Consider the following 23,837-nt stretch of genomic DNA (forward strand, 5'->3'; position numbering starts at 1 on the left):
CCACAGGGAGCAGCTGACATTCAGCTCTTCTCAGGTTATGAACTTTAGTAGACCAGTATAAGTTGATGAAATGCTGAGTGATAGATTCCTGGGCATTTTTCACATAGCCCAACCTGAATGTGAAATGGAACAGATTCCTTGCTGCATTCTGTGGGCATCGCCTGGATACAAATGATCAGTTCAACCAGCCTCTGTAATTGACCAAATCAATAAAGTTGGGCAAGAACCAGTCGGAAGGCCAGATTGAAATCATTATAAAATCAAAGGCGGTGAATCTCGAGTCCACCGTTTGGTGCTGCTGCAAATTACAGATTGTTCCGGACAGTGGTGCACAACACATCCTGTACACGCGAATATCATATTTGGTCACCGGAGACTGCAGATGCTAGAATCTTGGCACAAAAAAAACCAAAGTTCTGGAGGAACTCAGCGGGCCACATAACATCTATGCAGGGAAAAGCGGGCCACATAACATCTATGCAGGGAAAAGCGGGCCACATAACATCTATGCAGGGAAAAGCGAGCCACATAACATCTATGCAGGGAAAAGCGGGCCACATAACATCTATGCAGGGAAAAGGACAGGCGACTGGCGTTGAGAATGGAGATCCTTCATCAGCACTTGGATTTTTTTTCGCTATCAATTTCCTCAAACTCAAGACTTAATGCAGTTGCTGACTCGAGACACATGGTGTCAGCCTGGAGCAGATTGGATTTGTAATAAAACGCTGCCCGATGTTGGCAATCCGAAATAAAAACAGAAATTGTAAGCATATAACAGGCCAGCCAGCACTACTGGAAGGAGAAACGACCTTAACGTTTTGGGTTGGAGACCCCTTGTCGGAATCTTCCGACCAGAGGTGTTTGACTTGAGTGTATAGGACGGAACTGCAGATGCTGGTTTAAAGCGAAGATAGACACAAAATGCTGGAGTAACTCAGCAGGACAGGCAGCATCTCTGGGGAGAAGGAATGGGCAACGTTTAAGGTCAAGAGAGTCAGATTTAGCTCTTGGGGCTAATGGAATCAAGGAATATGGGGGGGGGGGGGGGGGGAAGCAAGAACGGGGTACTGATTTTAGATGATCAGCCATGATCACATTGAATGGCGGTACTGGCTGAAGGGCCGAATGGCCTAATCATGCACCTATTTTTCTTTGTTTTTAAGTTTTTAGCCATGGGGTATCCAGCAATACACTCCACCGTCATGTCCTTAATTCATTTGTTTCCATCTGTGGCTGGAGCACATAACACCCGGCCGCTGCAGATCACCAGTGAGCCTGCCCTGCACTATTTACCTGATATACTCCTCCTGTTCCCCTTTCATTGGCTTTCCCGCTCTATTGGGTTCCATATTAACCCTCTCCATGTTGTGACCATACCCTCTCAGTAGTATTTTAGCAATCACTTCTCAGTATTTCATCTTGTTTCCTGCACCCACTCCTCGTTCTTGGGGAGTGGGGAGTAGAACTAAACTAATTGCGGACCCGTAAAGTTGGGAAAGACAAGGCAAGTTTTTAAAAACGAATCGCACGCCTCCAGCACATTTGATAATACTGATTTTCAAGCTCAAAGCTTGGGAACACAGTCGTGCAATAGAAGATACACGAGTTATATTTTCTTTCAAAGACATTGTAAACATGTATAGCTTATAATGTGTTAAATTTTGCTTTTGGAATTCAAAAATACGGAGGGAGATCCTGTTTAGTTACCACAGTATTTTAAAGATGATCAACTCAAACGCTGACAAAATGCCCTGTGCGGAAATTTCAAAGCACAAGTTATTAATTGGAGCCACGGTTCCCTGGCTGCAATGTAAAGTGGTGGCTAAACTTGATCCATTAAACCTAGGCGGAAGTCTTGGGTTTAGGGGCGGCACCAGGCGCAACGCGAACACCAGACTGAAGCACAATACGAAAAGAGGCAGAGTAGTAACATGACGGCTGCGGGGCAGAATAGGCTCTCTACACCTTTGCCACAGTAAGTTTAAAAAAAAGCGGGTCTCTAAGGAGAACGTTTGCAGGATTGTGAGCAGCCGCTTCAAGTCCTGGACTAGAGAGATCGAAGGATTTGGATCTGTGCGGACGAGGGTTGTTGAGGCTGTGTAGGTGCAGCCGCGGGCTGAGGTGAGTGCTGCAACTGGAAGGTTAGACCGGCAGGCGAGGCTGAGAAGCGGCGATGGGGCTCCCGACTCTCGAGTTCACCGACTGCTCCCTGGACAGCCCCGACTTCAGGGACCGGCTCAAAGCCCACGAGATTGAGCTGGAGCGCACCAACAAGTTCATCAAGGAGCTGATTAAAGACGGTATCATGCTGATAAACGCGCTCAAAAGTAAGTGGATGTTTCTTAAAACAAAATAACTTTGGGAGTTAGAGGTTGTGGGAAAACTTTGAATGAAAGGGAGAGAGCTCCCCTGGTGGCCCCCGGCTTGGCAAACGCGTTCGTAGCGGTTGGCTTTTTGTTAAAGCTATCGAAGTTTGAGAAATACTTTATCAGAGGAATAGAAGAAAAACAATAGTCGGTGTATTTTTGGAATAGCCCATAAACATACGTGACGAACTTTTCATTGTTTTGTGAATACTTGGAAATAGCAACCACCGGAAATTCGATTGATCACACGAGGGAGATAAATTGGTAAATTTGGGAAATTGATAAAAGTGGAATAAGATGGATTTTTAGCAACATAAACACCAAGCACGGATAACCAAACGATTGGTGGTGAGTTAGTCTTACCAGAAGAAACATGCAGAGTACCATATAATTTGTTTAAGAAGGAACTGCAGATGCTGGAAAAATCGAAGATAGACAAAAATGCTGGGGAAACTCAGCGGGTGAGGCAGCATCTATGGAGCGGAGGAAATAGGGAGGTTTCACGGCAGTCGGGTCACGACCCATGACCCGTACTGTTGCTACGCTACTCCAAATGGATTACACGCGATGAACTGCAGGTAGACACTTACCATTGTTTCCAGCGTAGCGGGCCCGTTAAAACCCGCCGAAATTGTCACTTTTTGCGCTGTAAAAATTATGGAAATCGGGATAAGCGTGTGAGACATTTAGCCTACTTCAGAATTCCAAAAGTTAGGAGAAATTACGGTAGATAGAAGCGAGAGCTGAAGAGACAACAACAGCCAAAGTGCTTAGCGAACATTGGCCGTTTGCTCACTGCATTTCATCAACAGTAAGGCATTATTTGTGTTTTTTCTTGATTCCTTTGGCATCTAAAAAGATTCAGAAGTGATAAATCTGGCTGTACATTTTTTAAATCGCCCATGGTTCTCAATTGGGTTTTTACATACAAAATGAAAACGCATCTGAAGAAAATTTACAGCCAGATTGATCACTTCTGAGACTTTTTAGATACCACAGGAATCAAGAAAAAACACAAATAATGCCTTACTGTTGATGAAATGCAGTGAGCAAACGCGATAATTCCCCATATTTTCAATTCCGATATCTGCACTGCCAGTGTTCGCCAAGCACTTAGCTGCTGTGGTCCCTTCAGCTCTGCTTCTCTTTACCTTCATTTCGCTTCACTTTTGGAATTCTAAGGTACATGTCTCTCACACTTACCCCGACTTCCAAAAAAATTTTCAGCGCAAAAATTCAACATTTTGGCGTTTTTAACAGGTAGGAAATTTCTTGCATTAATAACATATACTGGAAGTTACGGATGTCCTCCAGATGGATTGAGCGGCTCCGTGCGTCAAGCCCTATGACCCAGTGACCTTACGTGCAACCCCCCTATAGGCAACGTTTCGGGCCGAAACCCTTCTTCAGACTCCATATAATTTGGTTCCTTTATCAGCGGTGGGGAAATGTTTTTTTTTTTTACTCAGCTACTCTACATTGGAAAACAGTTACAGATGCCAAACCTTGGCGAATGGTTTGAAGAAGTGATTAAAATAATTTGCCAAGGTAAGGAGATGGGTGTAGCAATGAGATTGCACAATAATCACCATTGATCTATGATGGAAAATAATCATTACTCTTTGCCTATAGGGTGGTTGCACATCAGGTCAAAGGGCGTTTAAGAGGGAACTGCAGATGCTGGAGAATCGAAGGTTACACAAAAAAGCTGGAGAAACTCAGCGGGTGCAGCAGCATCTATGGAGCGAAGGAAATAGGCAACGTTTCGGGCCGAAACCCTTCTTCAGACTGATCGGGGGCGGGGGTGGGTGGGGACAAGAAAGGGAAAAGGAGGAGGAGCCCGAAGGCTGGGGGATGGGAGGAGACAGCAGGGGGGCTGAGGAAGGGGAGGAGACAGCAAGGACTAACAAAATTGGGAGAATTCGATGTTCATGCCCCCGGGGTGCAGACTCCCCAAACGGAATATGAGGCGCTGTTCCTCCAATTTCCGGTGCTGCTCGCTGTGGCCATGGAGGAGACCCAGGACAGAGAGGTCGGAGACGGAGTGGGAAGGGGAGTTGAAGTGCTGAGCCACCGGGAGGTCAGCTTGGTTATTGCGGACCGAGCGGAGGTGTTCGGCGAAACGATCGCCCAACCTCCGCTTGGTCTCACCGATATAGATCTGCTGACATCTAGAGCAGCGGACGCAATAGATGAGGTTGGAAGAGATGCAGGTAAACCTCTGTCGCACCTGGAACGATTGCTTGGGTCCTTGAACGGAGTCGAGGGGGGAGGTAAAGGGACAAGTGTTGCATCTCTTGCGGTTGCAAGGGAAAGTGCCCGGGGAGGGGGTGGACCGAGAGGGAAGGGAAGAATTGACAAGGGAGTTATGGAGGGAGCGGTCTTTGCGGAAGGCAGATATGGGGGGAGATGGGAAGATGTGGCGAGTGGTGGGGTCACGTTGGAGGTGGCGAAACTGACGGAGGATTACTTTTTGTATGTGACGGCTGGTGGGGTGAAAGGTGAGGACTAGGGGGATTCGGCCCTTGTTGCGAGTGCGGGGATGGGGAGAGAGAGCAGTGTTGCGGGGTATGGAAGAGACCCTGGTGCGAGCCTCATTTATGGTGGAGGAGGGGAACCCCCGTTCCCTGAATAATGAGGACATTTCAGATGTCCTGGTGTGGAACGCCTCATCCGTGGAGCAGATGCGGCGTAGACGGAGGAATTGGGAGTAGGGGATGGAGTCCTTACAGGAAGCAGGGTGGGAAGAAGTGTAGTCCAGATAGCCATGGGAGTCAGTGGTTTTATAGTGTATGTCGGTCAGAAGTCTATCACCTGCAATGGAGATAGTGAGGTCAAGGAATGGTAGGGAAGTGTCGGAAATGGTCCAGGTGTATTTGAGTGCCGGATGGAAGTTAGTGGTGAAGTGGATGAAGTCAGTCAGTTGTGTGCGGGTGCAGGAGGTGGCACCAAAGCAGTCGTCGATGTAGCGGAGGTAGAGGTCGGGGATGGGGCCCTGGTATGTATTGAACAAGGATTGCTCGACGTAACCTACAAATAGGCAGGCATAGCTGGGGCCCATGCGTGTGCCCATAGCTACGCCTTGTATTTGGAGGAAATGGGAGGAGTCGAACGTGAAGTTATTGAGGGTAAGGACCAGCTCCGCTAGTCGGAGGAGAGTGTCAGTGGCTAGGTATAGGTTGCTTCTCTGGTCGAGGAAGAACCGGAGGGCTATGAGACCATCGTGGTGTCAAAGGGCGTGATGCACGGAGTAGCTCAATCCTTCTGGAGTACAAGGCAGCTTCCGGTAAACACTACTAACACACGCAACACATGCGTTCTTACCTGTTAAAAAAGGCCAAAATAGTCAATTTTTGCACTGTAAAAAAATGTGGAAATAGGGGTAACCATGAGTGAATGCCAAAATCACTGCTGCTCACTGACTTGTGAAAGAGCAGCATGCTGGCGGATTGTGGGCAAGTCCCAGCCCACGACAGCCCGGGGCTGGAGGGTGACTCTAGTATCTTTGCTCTGAACCCGAGCACCAAGGTGTAAGCGGCTGAAGGAGCGGATCACTCGTGGCAGCCTCCACTCACCCCCCCCCCCCCCCCCCCCCCCAGGGTCAGCGCTGTCCAGCCACGGCTGCCCTTCACCCCGTCTCCCCCTGTGTGGCTGCACTGTGATGTGCTGTGGGTCAGCTGCGCCCATGCACGTGGACTGATGAAGTGGGGCCGTGGCTCCGGGCAGCGGACACACTGGGACGAAAACCTGGCAACATCCCCGTCAGCTGCAGTAGAGATGGGGACAATCTGGTCCATCTGCTCACCCAGAGTCATTGACCATGCTGCACCAGCACTGGCACACCTCCTTCCCCCTCCCCGTCCACCCCCCCCCCCCCCCAGACCCCGACCCCCACTGACCCCCACCCCCGCCGCGGGGATGGACTGCCCGGTGTCTGCGAGTGTGGAACCAGTCAGCGTGGAGTCCGGTTGGTGGGACAGAAGACGGGCCCGCTGTATTGACAACCATATTAAGTGCCTACCTGATATTCACCGCTTGTACTCCAGAAGGCATTGCGTGGCAACCGTATGGGTCGTGGGTCGTGAGCTTGACTGCCGTGCAACCTCCCTATTCCAAGAACGATCATCTGTGAGATGGTTACCTTTGTTAGGTTGTATTAGTCCTGGTCACTGGAATTCATGCTAGTGCTTCTGACAATTGTGCGATATCAAATGTACAGGGTTCTCCACACCACCTTTTGGCTGCTAATGCCCAAAATTCGAACTCCAGCAAGGATAGAATGATCATCGTTTGACTTTTAATAAAAATAAGAATCACACCCTGCCAACATTACTTGTGAAGTCTCCCCCTCTGCATTGGGGACCTGGGGTGGAGGGTATTGCACCGAGGTGTTCCCTGCAACCTGTTTCTCTCGCGATTCACAGACTCACCAGGCGCCTGCCACTGTTGCGGGCTGGAAGAGTCTGTGTACCACGTGTACATGGAGTGCGTGAGGCTGCAGCCACTGTTCCATTATCTAAAGGGGCTGCTCCTTGCCTTCTGGCTGCATTTTTCACCCACCATCCTCATCTTTGGACACCCTGTGTGTAGGGGAGAGGGTAGGGCTGAAGTTGTCCTGGTTGGGTTGCTCCTGGGCCTGGCCAAACTGGCCATCCGCGAGTCAAGGCGCCAGACGGTGGAGGGCTCTACCCGAGCCGGCTGCCTGCCCCTTTTCCGGGGATACGTCCATGCCAGGGTGCGGATGGAAAGGGAATACGCCCTGTCTACCGGCACCCTGAGGGAGTTCCGTGACCGCTGGGCACGAGGGGGGTTGAATGTATCCTGGACAAGGATTGCGATATAGTTGTTTAGCAGTTGCTTAGCACATTTGTTCGTCTTGTATTATGGTGGTGTTTTCTTTTATTTATTATCCGGTTTATTGTAAATACTATTTTAATATTTGAATATTAAAAAAAACATGACTTGTGAAACAAATATTAAACCATATTGACAGTTTGCACACAGCATGTGGCAGCCTCACTTTGCAAAACTCAATGTATTTATAAAGTGTTTGATCCCTCATTGATTGCAGCCTTTTTGTTTTATGGGTCACAGTGCAACGTGCCACGGTCATGATGAAGAATGGAAAATGTGCAGTCGGGATAAGGTGGAGAATGGATAGTAGCCTGGTTAAAGAAGCAGAATAGGAATTAGTGGTAGATTCTCTGAAAATTGGTAGGAGTTAAATGGCATTGCTGAATGTAAACTTCAACGGGATTTTTTTTTTTAAGCTGTCGTAACCATTGGAACTTGGCTTTTGTCTTGGAAGATTTGGCCGTGCATCTTGGGTGTGCGTTGCAGATTACAGCATTAATACCCTTGACATCCAACACTACTCAACCCCCACCCCCAACACACCCAAACGGCAGCCAATAAAGATGTCAGTGCATCTGCTGAGGGGTGGTTATGGCATCCACAGGAGACGGTCTATAAAATAAAACAGTGTTGTAGATTTTAAATGTAAGAAAGGACTGCAAATGCTGGTTTACACTGAAGATGGGCACAAAATGTTGGAATAACAGCAGATCGATCGGGCAGCATCTCTGGCGAAAGGGAATAGGTGATGCTTCAGGTCGAGACCCTTCATCAGACTGAGTCAGGGAGCAAAATGACTCTCAGTCTGATGAAGGGTCTTGTCCTGAGATGTCACCTATTCATTTTCTCCAGAGATGTTGTATAGTTTAAGTTTGCATTGGGGCAGGTATCAACAAAATTTGTGAAGATCCAGCCTAATTTATGTCTGTCAGGTAAATCACAGGCCATGGGTATCCCTTAGCAGTTTGCCAAATTACAGTTGAAAACAGCCTGAGCTGCCCCTGCATGTTTATTGCTGATCACTGCCATACAGGGTAAATGTCCCAGGCAGCAGCAGTTTGTATTATGATTCTGGGTCTATTGGTTCAAAAACAATTATGTTCACAGAACTGCCTCTTCAGTCAACCATGAAACTGCACTGTGTAAGGTCTGACTGATTCTTTCCCAGATTAGAAATAGGTTCCCCCCCCCCCCCCCCCCCCCCAAAGTATAACAACAAAGTTCAATAGTAAACACAGCAGTTATCTGGCAGGCATTTCAAAGGCTGAAAAGCCTGAAACAGTCTCCCATTGTTCATCTTTTCAAGTCTCTTATGTCTATCACCTTTCCTAGTTTCTGTTAATTAGAAACTGCCTCCCGCAACGATTCAATGACCGACATTCAATGTAGTGTCAAACATTGTCCCCGCTGCTGTGTGAGGAAATAAGATATGGAGTAACTCTGGAAATGGAGTGGGGAATAAAACGGCCTCGAGCCAAAATCAAAAGATAGATGGAATAAGATAACTGAAAATTCCCACAATGAATATTAAATAGTTGCCTATCTCCATAGCAATGATTTACGGGATTATTGCTCTGAGTCCTCAGTAAATTATTGTAAGGTTTTCATAAGGCTACTGGATCCGAATATTGGTAGCAAGGAGCTGCCAATGTTGGTTTACACCAAAGATAGACACAAAATGCTGGAGTGGAACAGGCGTCATCTCTGGATAGAAGGAATGTCTATCCAAATATTGGTAGATAGGTAAACCTATGAAGTCATCGACTAGCATTAGGTTTGGACAACCGGTGAGTCTAGGGGAAGGGGCTCTGTGATCAATAAGAACATTTAGGGATAGAAATAGGCACAAATGGTCATTAAGGCACGAGCTGGTCTCGTCGGAAATCATGAAAAGATCTGACCTGTTATTAAATATTACGTAACATCATTGTTAATGCTGAGAAAGATGATGCCAAAATACACTGATGAATTTTCAGAGTGGTCATGCAGATGACAAATGATGAGTATGAGGTGGTGCTTTTTGGTCAGAAGAATAAGAACTCTTGTGTGTTTCATAGGATGGAGCAGCCAGACAAATTGTGGAAGATTAAAATGATGTGGAGTTATGGGTAATGTCATCAAAAGCAACACAGCCAAACAAAGCCAAATGCAAATAAAGCAATGGCTTCATTTCAGGAATGCTATTACAAAGCTGCAAAATTAGATTAAATGTGGAAAAAATCCCTTGATTATTCCATGCTTGTCATTCTGTGCTACATGTATGAAGGCACTGGAGGAGGTGCTTGAAGGTTTTCCAGAGCAAAGAGGACAAGAAAAATTCTGAAACATTACAAATATATTCAAAAGGTTGTGAATATTCTCCTACAATGAGGACGCTGACATATTTTTATGTATATATTTATAGTATGGTATATGGACACACTGATCTGTTTTGTAGTAAATGCCTACTGTGTTCTGCGTGCTGAAGCAAAGCAAGAATGTCATTGTCCTATCAGAGACACATGACAATAAACTCACTTGATGACTTGACTTGGCTTGGCTTCCATGTGACAAAGCCCAAAACTAGAGGCATTGGCGTAAGATGGGCTAAGACTAACAAGTGGATATATTGATTGACAACAAGTTTCTGCGCTGAATTCTATACTCCGATGTGGGAAGTTGAGAGTGTCATTCAGCATACATGCAAGGGGATGTCAGATTATTACATTGGAGGGGGGGGGGAAGAGACTTGAATAGTTTGTTGATAGGATGTTCAAATAATGTTAGTGGAGATTCAAATCATAAATACCAGTGTGCAACAAGGCTAAATGCTGTACTGTAATCTTCATAATTCCATATCATTTACATCTGTTTATAATTTTTAAGGGAATGTGTTTCTGCTTCTCAAAATATATGCTATTTTGAAAGAAGGTATTTACATTTTTGTGGTGCCCATTTCACAATTTTAGGATGAGCACAGTCCTTTAAGCCACTAATTACTATTAGGTGTGGTCATTGTGATGCTGAAGAAAATGTAGAACTGAGTTTGTGCACAGCTCTCAATATGGTGAACAAACAAATAATCTGTGGGACAGTGGTGTAGCTGCTGCCTCACAGTGCCAGTGACCAGGTTCAATTCTGACCTTGAGTCTGCATGTATTCCCTGGGAGCGCGTGGGTCTCCTCCGAGTGCTCTGGTTTCCTTTCACATCCCAAAGACGCACTGGGTTGTAGGATAATTTGCCCCTGAATATATTCTTCTAAAGAGTAGGAAGTAGATGAGAAAGTTGTATTATGTGGAACTAATGTGAATGGGTGATCAGTGGTCCAGATGGAGCTGGTGGACCAAACGCCCTGTTTCTACGCTGTCTCTCTAAGCTAAGCTGAACTGAACTATACTAAACTATTTTAGTTGTTGGTTGAGGAATAAATATGGATATTTGTTCCTTTTTGAATAGTGCCAAAGGATCTTTTCAGATGAATTAATATGTGAGATGGTGGTGTCTTACTTTATTGAACTGTTTGAAAGATGTCAGGATCAGCTTTGCAGCTTACACTGAGTGTTGCTCTCACATGAGCCCGAATTAAATACATTTCCCAGGCTTGAACCTGTGAACTTCTGAATCAGAGGCCATAAAACTGTGCTGCAGTTACTGCCCTAGACTTTATTGCTGTAGAAAATATAGCTTTACTAACTTTTGGTACTTCAGACAGCTAGGGGGAATAACCTGTGGCTCTGCAGGGTGCAGTATGAGGTATGAGGAAAGTGAGCATAGTTTGTGTCAGCTGGCATTTATTGATTGATTTTATTTTCTGTCCCTGGCAGAGATTGCAAAGATCTTCTTAACCAGAGACGAAAAGATAAATCTAGAGGTCAAGAAATAGAACATTGGCCTGCACAAGTTTATGAAAGTACCATTGTTTATGGTTGATATGATGGAACCTTTTTCTTCATTGTAAAATGGCCAATTTCATCTTGACTTGAAGTAATCCATTTAAAAAAATAAAATGGCAACCTTTTTCGCTTAACCTTATGTTCAATAATTCATTTTGGATTTGCATGGGAGCAATCCAAATATTTTATTAAGTAGTTAAAAACTTGGAGCTGTTTCCAGAGACTTTCTGGATAAATGACTAAAAAGTAATTGTCAGGTTAAAAATATCAATGTTTAATGGAATATTTGTTTTTCAATCTGGAGAAATAGACTATAAAGGGACGGAAGTTATCAACAGCTGTGCAAGAAATCTGGGGAACTACTGCATATAGCCTTGTGCCAGAAGGGAGATATTGCCCTGGTATGAGTGCAGTTCTAAATCACCAGAATTTCACCAGGGCTGAGAGAATTATGATTTATGTCAAAATTTGGGCTGTCACTCCCTGTAAAACCCAAGATTAAAATATAATTTTTAGTGATCATCTAGGCGACTAATAGACTGGATGGAGAAAAACTGTGTCTTGGTAAGGGGATATTACATTATAATTGGCGTCAAGAGAAAAGTTGTGGAATGCTTCTCTGTATAAAGAATATTAAAAAATGTGGAAAGGAATAAATGCTTATTTTGACAATAAATCTAGAGGTTGATAGATTTTTGGGAGCTGAAAACATGAGAACATGTGGCTGCTTTAATTCCATTAGTAATGGATCTTCTTAACCAGAGATGTGCACTGAAAGAAGCAGCATCTCAGGAAGTGATTGCGCCAGAATATTTAATGGAGGTTTGAAGGTAATTTAGTTAAAACTGAAATTGGGGTCTTAAATCTGAAAAGAGAAAGCTGCTTTAATTGATTTATTACAAGTATGGTAGTGATACTTGCTGTCCTTTCGGGTGGGGGTGGGGGGGGGGGGGGGGGGGGGGGGGGGGGGGGGGGGGTTATGCTGGAGGGAGGGGAGAAACACATTAATTGGGGGTGGGGAGAAATACAAATCTTAAGAGAGATCTGGATTTATAAAATTTCCAATGGCCTACTGAGTAGTTATGTTCCCTGGCTTGGGAATTTGGATTTACTTTTTACAGTCTCCGAATAAAGGATCAGCCATTCAGAACTTGAACTTGCTTCACTTGCCCAACATTTTGCAAAATTCAAAGGTTTTGCGCCTTTTCTACTTAATATTTCCTTATAAGATAATGTCTTTGAAAGCATTGTGAATTTGGTGAACTCTTTTAGGCACTACCCTGAGGCAACAGTGAGCTGAGAGCATAAGTACTCCATATTTAGTGGTGGAAGAATGTGGTGTTGGGCCATGTCTGGGAAACAGTTTGCAGAATGTGCTTGTAATGTGAAGATGACCAGGGTTGTAGCTCGGGAATGACAAAGATGTTAGGAGGAATTGGAAACGTTAACTTTGAATTTAACCTATTGAAGTTTAAACTCATCCAATCTTGATAGGAATCCCTGAATAGTATGTGCGTATTAGCTGTAGCAGTGGCCTGTTATCATTAATATCAAAAAGGTCATCCTTTTTTAAGGCTTTAAGAAGAATTGAAAAATAGTAAATTTGGGATATTAAAATAAGAAAGTCAAGGACAAACTAATGAGCTAGAGTCATAGTGATACATTGTGGAAACAGGCCCTTCGGCCCAACTTGCCAACATGTCCCAGCTACACTAGTCCCACCTGCCTGAGTTTGGTCCATATCCCTCCAAACTTGTCCTATCCATATTCCTGTCTAAGTTAGTTAGTTAGCTCACACTATACTTTAAGATCGGCTAAAATGAAAGCTAATTTGGGCTAATATCATTTTCTGCTGCTGTGAGGGGGCATATTAAATTGGACAATCTTGGCCTATTTCCTGATTCTTAAAAGATGGGGTGTTTAAAATGAATCATGTGTCAGGATGAAATCAAAGTTGAGATTTTCCATTCCTACCAACATCTTTGACATTACTGACCTATCCAGCTACCCGCTCCATTATCTGTTCCTTGAATACTAGATATCTTAGTATTTTTCTACTAATTTGATAATTTTTCCCTAGTGAAGTTTTTGGAATCTAAAGTTTGGAAATGTCTCTTGATTTTTTTTTCATTGTTCCAAAATAAATTAATAATTTTCTTAGTACCAGCTACATGACATGCAAATCATAGTTTCATAATATACACTGGTAAAAATGACTTGGTCATCACTGGCCTGGAGAATGAAACTGTCGTAACGTAAATATAATCTGACAGTCTTTAAGAGCCTACAGGATTGATGGTGTGGGATATGGGAATAACTGGCTTGGTGTTCTTTGAAGCTACAAAGGAAATACGTAGTTGAGAATTTGGAACCAGACAGAGGGAACTGTTTCTGCTATTTCCGACACGAGTGCTGAAAGTGATCATTTTACTTTGACCACAAAATATCACAAAAAGTATTAAATGTTGATTTCACAATGTCAATCTTTAAAGGATCTGAGAAGCTGAATTAATATTATGGTAATTACGGATTTGACCACGATCATTACTGTGACAAGTTCTAACATTTAAACTAAATATTATTGGTCTACCTTTTACATTAGTGAACTTTTAGAACAAGCAGAGAATGCGATGTTATGCCCAAGGCTCCTCCAAAGTGCTTACAGACTTCAGAGTTGCATGCTTTGAATTGGTGTGGTGAATCATTCCCAGCTTTGTCATCGTGGGTATTCTATCAATAGATACTATGTTACTAAATTTTTGGGATAACCATCAACAAAAGTTTTTGAAGTAAATTGTTAAAATATGTCTGCCGAGGTTAACTTATGATAAAGTTTGTCAGAATTTAAACATTTCAAACCCAAAATGAAGTTGAAGGAAAGCTCGGAGGAAAAGTCTGATTCATATTTTGTGAAGGTAATTTACTTTTGATCAAAGCATCAATGGACATTGTCCATTGAAATGTTTTTTTTAAGGAGGTTACGTTGGATTTTAGATTTGTCTGTGGGCTGCTTAACGGGATGTGTGAGCAAAGGATGAATCAGAAACCACTGTGTAGTTTCTTAATGCCTCAAACAGGTTTGACTGATATTCCAGATCATATAGTGCCCCATTTTGAAATTTGGAAATAATTTCCTGTTCATGTTAGTATTCTGTGATACAACAGTTAATTCTGTGCAGGCCATCCCTCCATTAAGGCTGCTTAGGTTACGGAAATACATCCTTGTATAACTCGCATGTTATAAAATTTGAGGTACTAAATAAAATTTGCCCTCACAGAATTTGTGTGGGGTGGAAGTAAATTCAATAAATCAACACTAATATTTTTCAATTTGTTTTTTCTAATTCCATGTGCAAATGAAGCGGCTTCATAGAAGGGAAAAATTGTGAGTTGGCCCATTAGCTAGGAACACAATCCCACCTCGGGATGCAGGGATTATCTGTACATAAATATGTTGGATCTAAATATCATTTTGTTCATTATGCAATGTTTCCTCTATATAAGTAGGTAAGTAAATGTACATAGTTTATACTTGGTGCAAAACAGTAGCTAATTGTGGCCAATGAAGTTGAGAATATACAAAATAAAAGCAAGGTGAATGGAGAGATGAAACTATTAGACAAATGAAAAGTTACTCATCGTGTTGTGAGGCGTCAGGAAAAAGTTATCTACCAAAGGAGAAAATCAAATTGTTCTAATATTTATGTGAAGTTGATGACTTGTTACTATTGCTCCAGCTGCTTAAATTATTCATAAAATAAACATTAACAAAATAGAAAACGCCTTTTTACACACAAAAGCACATTTAAAAGTAAGTTTCTAATTGCACAATAAAGTTGCTGGTGTAGATAGAAGTCCTTGGAAAGGTTTGTTGGATGTCTCTGTAGCTTTGTTGTAAATCAGAGCTTTTATTTGGCTGGGGGTTGAATTATTGGCAGTCTCCACAAGTTATATTTTCTCCTGATAAGTGACTTTGTTAAATCTTCTTTTATTGCAACCCATATTATTCACAGCAAGTTCTTCATCTTGACATAAGTGATCCATTCATCTAGCTTCAAATGACCATCGATGGTGGAATTGTAAAAGCTCTCGAATTGTCATGACTATAAATGTGCAGACAATGTGCAGACAAGGTGCATGTGGCTTGGGCAAGAAGAGCTGTTTTTGAATTGGATGGTGTTGCAAGAGATGCTTTTATGTTTTGTCTCACTATTTCCATAATGGACTCTTGCTGGTGGTAAATCCAAGATTTATGCATCTGAAAGCATGTATGCTGGTCTCTTGGACCAGTTAAAAGACAAAATGAAAAGAAGCAACTGACTGTGCCAAAATAATCCAGCCTCCGAACTTGTTTTTATTTTCTTTCCTGAGTATTTTCACCATTCTATGTTTAATTTCATTTTTCTTTCTGTCACTGTGATTTGATGTTCCATAATCTGTCCTTATTCTTCACTGAAAGCTGGAGTAACGCAGCGGGACAGACAGCATTTCTGAAGAGAAATAATGAGTGATATTCCGGGTCGAGACCCTTCAGACTGAGGAAAGGTCTCTACCCAAAACTTCACCCATTCCTTCTCTCCAGAGATGCTGCCTGTCCCGGAGAGTTACTCCAGCATGTCAAGGTTTCAAGGTCAGTTTATTGTCACATGTACCAGTTAAGGTACAGTGAAATTTGAGTGATCATACAGCCATACTAAAAACAGCAAGAGACACAGCCACGTAAAATTAAAGTTAACATAAACATCCATCACAGCGGCACCCCACATTCCTCACTGTGATGGAAGGTAAGAAAGTCCAATCTTCTCTATCTTTATTCTCCCGCAGTCGGGACTGTCGAACCATCCGCAGTTGGGGCGATTAAAGCTCCCGCAGCCGGCAATCCGCGACCCTCACGTTGTGGTGATTGAAACTCCTGCGTCGGGACGGTTGAAACTCCGCAGCTTAGAGTTCCTGAATCGGTCTCTAACCAGGGACCATGGGCTCCATGATGTTAAAGTCCACAGACCCGTAGTTGGATCTCTCCACAGTTGATCTCCGGTAAGGGGATTGCACGCTCCACCATGATAAGTCCGCTCTGCGCCCGCGGTCAAAGCGTTGGGTCAGTCTCCAGGAAAGGCCGCTCCACTCCACGATGTTGGGCCGCAGTGGGGACGGAGATACAACACGGAAAAAAAATGGCATCTCCGTCGAGGTAAGAGATTGAAATTGTGTCTGTCTTCAGTTGAAACCAGCATCTGCAATTCCTTCCTACACTTTTTCTTCTTCCCTTCCTCCCTACAGATTTTGATGTTGTACAGTATACTGTTCCCTTCTGGCTTATCTCTTTGATTCCCTCCTCTTTCCCCTTACACAATTACTGTGTAGCACACAGCTGGCTTTCTTAGATTGAAGCCACTGTTTTCAGCCTCTGCAAAACAAAAATCTGACAACTATCTCATGCTCTTATACTGCTTAAAACTTAACTTGGAACTGATCAGTCACACATATGACGTTCTTCCATCAATCCGGCCGCCCCTCTCTCCCCTTCCGTATCCAGTAAAATATCTAGCCATCCCATTTTCAACTCCTGCCTGGATTTAGTTGTTTTTTTTTAACATTTGTTGGCTGCAAATTCTGGTCACTAATTTACTTGCTGTTATTTGGTTTACTTTAATATAATTGTCATGCATATCGATATACAGTGAATAACTTTTTTGTGTAGGAAGGAACTGCAGATGCTGGTTCAAACTGAATATTGATACAAAAAGCTGGAGTAACTCAGCGGGGCAGGCAACTTTTCTGGAGAGAAGGAAAGGGTGACGTTTCGGGTCGAAACCCTTCTACAGACAGAAGTTTCAAACAAAACATTTTTGTTGCGTGCTATACAGTCAACTGAAAGACTATACATTATTATAATCAAGCTGTCCACAGTATAGATACAGGATAAAAGGTATAGCGTTTTGTGCAAGGTAAAGTCTGATTAAAGATAGATTGAAGGTCTCCAATGGGGTAGATGGGAGATTGGGGCCGCCCTCTAGTTGGTGAGAGGATGGTTCAATTGCCTGATAATGGCTGAGAAGAAACTTTCTTTGAATAAACTGACCTACTTTATGTTCTTGTCAATTATTATTGCTTGTCCAATTAGTTTTGTTCTGAGAACTACTGAATGGCATATTTTTCATTGATGCATTTGTGTGTTGAAAAGTGTTCTGTAAGTGGCAAAAACATAATTAATTATATAATTAAATACATGCATAATTGTAAATGACATGCATCCTGTTTGTACTAATACTGGAGGAATTTGTATAATGTAATCGTTTAATATGCTACGTCCTGTAATCTTCCCCCAGCCTAACAGCTTCCAATGTCAGACGTCATTGTTCCCAACAGTATTCATTACAAGGACTTCCCTGATTTCACCACATTTTACACCTCAGCAGTCTTTCTCTGAAATCCCCTAACCATGGAAGTTCCTGGTCTTCAGGCCTTTCCTTGACTTTTTCCTCTCACAGACAAAGCATGCAAACAATCAGCCGACTTATGAACAAACTAAGCTACAAGTGCAGCATCTTAATGGTGATTTAAGAGCCAAATGATCTGGAATTCGCAAGTGTTATAAACTCGCATGATCCATTTCATAATTTTTACCAAAACTGACCTTATCCATTTTGTGCTATAGCTAGGTTCCTTTGCTTCTTCATCCCAGTCTACTTCATGCATAGTGTCTCCAGAACACCCTCACTTCCTGTTTTATATCATTCATAATTTATAAATGCGGGGTTTCGCTTATTATTCTAAGTGTATTGGCTTAGTTCCAGCTCTTTGCTCAACAAATATATGTTTAATATTCTTTCATGAAGAAGTGATTTATGAGAGGTAGAACTCTAGAGGTAGACCTCTGGAGATATATTAGTTGTGCAGATGTGAGGTATAACAAACACAAAAGGTCACTGGATGATGGTAGCAGTAGAAATTAGCCATAAAGAGAAAAAATAATGGATGTAAGACTAGATTAATTGATTTGACATGTTGTCGAATACTCTACTGACATTTTAACGGTGTACTATGCTGACTAGTTGCATTGCAGCTTGGTTTAGTAACTTAAACACCCAAGAGCTAGGGGGACTGCAGAAAGTGGTGGGTGATCTACAGGAAGCGTTGCATCAAAATGTCAGCAAATATCATTACAGATCCCCACCACTCTGTCCATGCTCTGATCTCGCTGCTACCATCAGGAAGAAGGTACAGGAACCTGAGAATTATGGCCTCTAGGTTCAAAATCAGCTTCCTATCAAACATCAAGCTCTAGAACCACACTGTACAACCCTAACCTCAATCTGACTGATCTACAGTGATCTACAGTGGACTTTGTTTAGGTTGTACGACGTACTTCAACTTGCACAATTATGGTCTGATTACATAGTATGACTGATATTGATTATTGTTTTATATTTGTTGTGTTGTTGCCCTAATGTGCCTGTAAAGCGGTAGCAAGTAAGAATTGCAGTGGTGCATGGTGCATATGTTCCATATGTTCCTGGTGCATATGACTCTTGGCTGGAAAAGGAATGCAGTATTCATCATTTGGTTACACAACTTATTGCACAGAGATCAACTTAATTTTAACATTTCAAGTGTTGGTTAATAGATGACATTGCAAAATAGGATTTTTGCATAGGTTAATATTACTGTGTGAGAACTGTGGGAATCTGTACCACAGCAATGCAAATGTGATTAGTATGTAATGTGTGTGTACCATCCTGTACATGGCCTGTAGTGTAATGGCTCAGAAATATTTACCATCCATAATAATTTATTTCCTGGCTGTCCCAGTTAGGAAACCTGCAATGCCCCTGTCCCAGTTAGGAAACCTCAGCGGAAACCTCTGGAGACTTTGCGCCCCAGCCAAGGTTTCCGTGCAGTTCCCGGAGGTTGCAGGTGGTTGCTGTGGGTTGCAGGTAATGGAAGCAGGTAGGGAGATTGACAAAAACCTCCAGGAACTGCACGGAAACCTTGGGTGGGGCACAAAGTCTCCAGAGGTTTCCGTTCAGGTTTCCAAAGTGGGACAGGGGCATTAACATGTAACTTTAGGAAGATTGCTTATTGAAATTCGTTTAACAAAAAAATGCTGTTTTGATTTTAGTCACATTCTAATTTAATTTGGAAACCTCTTTCCATATGTTGTTTTTGTAGGTTGGATTAGTCAGTTTGATAAGGGGAAAACTGCTGTAACGGAAGTGAGGGGTGGGGGGGTTTTTCCAGAAAAATATTGCAGTCGTGGATAGATTGCATCTTAAAAATTACAATACAGTATATACTTTGAATGTGAACTTTTCAAAAATGTACTTGTTTAGCATATAATCTTGCATGATTGAATATAGCTGCAACAAGGTTTTGCAATTATTTTTGGACTAGAAAAATAATTGATTCATTTCATACCTATATTTTGCTATCAGCAGTAAGTGAAGAACACCAACAATGAATGAATGACGCCAGTGTTTCATTAGACATGTATTTTCCAGAATTGCCACTGGATTTGCAAGTAAATTTATCATAGTTTGAAAATCAAATCACCAATAGTGCCCTTCCACAGGGGATCTGGTTTTGTATGAGTAAATTAAGCAATATGTGTTTTCAATTTTTTAATTCTGTACTCTAGACCATATACAGAAAGTGAAATGGGATTGGAACGAATAATGAGACTACGCATAAGAGAAAGCTGTAAGAAAAAGAACTCCAAGAATAATAAAATCTGAAGGGATTACACTATTCTCACATAATTTAATTTTCACTACCAGTAATGTTGTAGGTTAAAAATATACTTGCGTAAACCAGTCATGACATTTACTGTGTGTTTAGTGAGTAACATGTCATTACCTTGAGTGCCATAACTTCACAATTGTTCTACATTTTGTATGGGTGGCTATGGTTTGCACAGAGGCAGTTGGGCATGCAGGAAGCTGCCATCTAATTTACTCTTTCACATTGGTGTATTTCTGTTTTCTAATTTAAATCGGGACTTTTAATTGTAAATGTCATTTAAGTTAAAAAAAAAAAAAAAAAATCATTGACAGTAGTAGAACTAGTCATATAATAACATTCTTATAAAATAGATAACTATGAAGAGGGTTTACCACTCTCTAAAGCAATTTGCAGTAATAAATGAATCTAATTCTTTCACAATCTGTAGTGTGCTGCTCCAGGACATAGTGGTTTTTGGCATTATTTGATGTGCTTTTGAAGAAATTAGTAATGGGTATGTGCAGAAAACTGCTGTTATCTTTTTGGCTCGACAGGGAGGAAGTGATCCATCTCTCCTGCTCCTGATTTGCTTGGAAATATTTTATTTTGGAACCTTTACATGGTCAGGATTAGGGTTAGGTTAACCCTAATATTTACATGCATTGGGCTTGGCTACTGTTACAATTAGACCTGCCATAGATTTGGGAATGGAGAAATCCATTCAGGTGAGGTATTGGAGGAATACTTGTAAATATGTACCCTTTTAACAATCCAAGATATATTTTTCTGGGTCATATATTAATTTGCTGTACCACATTTTTGTAAATGTACTGAGAAAAACACATAATGACCCAGAATTTCCAGTTATGGGAAGAGAGTTGTTCTTGTCATTGAAGTGGAGAGAATCTACTTGTGTAAAACTCTGAAGATGCCAAAGACCACCAGAGTCAGCACTAATGCAGTGATCAGTGTGGCAGAGCAAGAGCTGTGGCGTATTGCTGGAGTAAGATTAGACCAAGGACTGATCCACGTAGCCAACAAAGAATCAGGCTTAACTTGAGGCCCATGGCTACACCTTTGATTTGTAAGAAATAACAGGAATCAAAAGAGAAGTTGCTCTGGATAAGAACAAGCTCTGCCAAGTGGAGGAGAATTTTACTGGGGAAATCATGAAAGGCTTGGATAGGGTGGATGTGGGAAGGCTGTTTCCACTGGTGGAAGAGTCAAGGACCAGAGTTGATAGCCTCAGAATAAAAGGACACTCCTTCAGGAAGGAGATGAGTAGGAATTTCTCTAGTCAGAGGGTAGTGAATCTGAGGAATTTATTGCCGCAGAAGGCTGTGGAGGCCAAGTCAATGAATATTTTAATGGCAGAGATAGATTCTTGATTAGTAAGGGTGTCAGGGGTTGATGGGAGAAGGCAGAAGAATGGTGTTGAGCGGGAGAGATAGATCAGCCATGATTGAATGGCAGAGTAGACTTGATGGGCCGAATAGCCTAATTCTGCTCCTATCACTCCTGAACATGAAATAGTTGGATCTATGTTCTAGAAATGAAAAAAATGCATTTGGCTTTCCCCTTTCCTTTTGCAATTTCCATTCAGAGATTAGTTGATGGGGGTTGTGGCATGCAGAAATAGTGATGTTATCAAGTAAACTGAGCAGCCAAAAGCCATTGAAGATTACTCGCAGTAAAGCAGGAAAGGTCCTTTTCTGTAAATGTATAAAGGAATTAAATAAAAATTGGATAACATACAGGATTTAGGTAGAATCTGAAGTACTGTAAGCGACATCAACGCTTAACTTTGAAAAGTTTGTTTCAAAAAATATTATTCAAAAGGCAATGAGTGTCCCGTGAAGCAAGATCAACATTTCAAAGCCTGAGATTCCCCTGTAATCATGCCACAGAAAACTATATATTTAAAAACTCAGTTTCACCTCATTCAGCAAAGCATTTTTTTGTGCACTTGTCTTTACAAAGAGAATTGTGCATAAAATGTTCAAGTTCACATCAGATCCCTGCGTTGATCACATCTGTGATTGAAATAATACATCTCATGAAGCAGCAGAATGGTTGTCAATAGTAAGTACTGCATTTCTATATCTAACAGTGCAAGTGCAGATTATACAGAGAGGTAGAAACATGTGTTGATTGTGACAAAGTTGTTACAGACAAGATATAAATGTTAAATTGACCTATGGTGGCGTAGAGGTGGAGTTGCTGCCTTACAGCGCCAGAGACCCGAGTTCAACCCCGGCTACTGGTGCTGTCTGTTCGGAGTTTGTACATTCTCCCCGTGACTGCGTGGGGTTTCTCCAAGATTTTTGGTTTCCTTCCGCACTCCAAAGACGTACAGGTTTGTAGATTGTTCCCGATGTTGGGGAAGTCCAGGACAAGGGGTCACAGCTTAAGGATAAGGGGGAAATCCTTTAGAACCGAGATGAGGAGAACTTTTTTCACACAGAGAGTGGTGAATCTCTGGAACTCTCTGCCACAGAGGGTAGTTGAGGCCAGTTCATTGGCTATATTTAAGAGGGAGTTAGATGTGGCCCTTGTGGCCAAGGGGATCAGAGGGTATGGAGAGAAGGCAGGTACGGGATACCGAGTTGGATGATCAGCCATGATCATATTGAATGGTGGTGCAGGCTCGAAGGGCCGAATGGCCTACTCCTGCACCTAATTTCTATGTTTCTATGTAGGTTAATTGGCTTGGTGTAAATGTAAAAATTGTGTGTGTGTGCAGGGATCATTGGTCGGTGCGGTGGGCTGAAGGGCCATGGTTGTCGGTGTGCCGAAGAGCCTGTTTCTGGCTGTATCCCAAAACTAAACTAAACCTAGTTCCATTCGTTAACATTGACTCCACCCATAATTCTGGAGCAGGCGAGTTGAAACAATTATCTCGAATGTTACAATGCAGTTTTTGGCCAATTTAATCTGTAACCCCAAACTCAGTTTAAATGTTGTTGTCCATTTCCTTTCTGGCACCAATCCAGATCAGCCATTGTTCTGCCCTTGCTAATTGGCCCTGGTTAAACAATGGCTCAGTTTAAATACACATATCATTGTTTTGAAATCCCTCAATGACTTTAAACCACTCTCCAGCTCCATTACCCTAGGGTATTACCCAAACCCTGGAACAGCCCTGCCACTTCTCTACCCTATTTCCTATTCTAGGGTGCTGCCTAAAAAATAAATGTAATTTAAAAAATAAATAAATGGAGAACCAATGAACTACAGAAGCTGATTTACAAAAAAAGACACAAAGTGAAAGTGTGACTTGGCCAATCAAGTTTTCAACCCAGCATGCCGTTTCTGTATTATGCAAAATGCATTGAAACCTTGGGCTATGTGGTATTATTTCTACTCTGATATAATCTTTGTTTTTCTTTCCTGCCGGCTCTCATTGTCGAAAGTAATAACATTATTCCACGTAGCCTGATACTAACCCAGTTATCTCGGGATTACCTCCTTGATAGCAAGCTTTCAACAGGGGTGTCAGTAAAGTTTTATATGTGTTAAATTTTGGGGAAGCAAGAAATTATAATTCTGATGGAATTATTGAAAACTTTAATGTGATAATTCAAATTTTATGGAATCATCTTTGAAAAAGGCCATATTTGCATTTCTTTTATTTTCCACCACCCTGTTCACTTTAAGAATAGACACCACATGACAAGCTGTTGTAACAAATTATAAAGGAATGAAAATTAAACAAACTATGGAGGAGGTTGGATTAGAGTAGGTATATTCAATGAGCAATAGGGTACAGTAACATAAATAAAGAGGAAACATGTGCACTATTTATATGCTAGGAAAGAACTGCAAATGCAGGTTTAAATCAAATGTAGATACTAAATGCTGGAGTAACTCAGCGGGTCAGGCAGCACCTCTGGAGAGAAGGAATGGGTGACGTTTCGGGTAGAGACTTCTTCAGACTGGAAAGGGTCCCGTTCCTTTTCTCCAGAAATGCTGCCTGACCCGCTGAGTTACTCCAGCATTTTGGGTCTGCACTATTTATAT

At 42.2% G+C, this 23,837-nt stretch overlaps 1 protein-coding gene across 1 annotated transcript in view; it reads left to right on the forward strand.

Annotated features, from left to right (window-relative positions):
• Window positions 1–1,826: 1,826 nt before the first annotated feature.
• The window catches only part of arhgap42a (Rho GTPase activating protein 42a), a 252,691-nt gene continuing 230,680 nt past the window's right edge, over window positions 1,827–23,837 (forward strand). Inside the window, exon 1 of the mRNA XM_055637337.1 lies at window positions 1,827–2,330. Coding sequence (XP_055493312.1) covers window positions 2,177–2,330 — 154 coding nt within the window. The 5' untranslated portion in view covers window positions 1,827–2,176. The remainder of the gene's footprint in view (window positions 2,331–23,837) is intronic.

This window comes from Leucoraja erinacea, chromosome 6 (genome assembly GCF_028641065.1).
Source record: "Leucoraja erinacea ecotype New England chromosome 6, Leri_hhj_1, whole genome shotgun sequence".
Classification (NCBI taxonomy): domain Eukaryota; kingdom Metazoa; phylum Chordata; class Chondrichthyes; order Rajiformes; family Rajidae; genus Leucoraja; species Leucoraja erinaceus.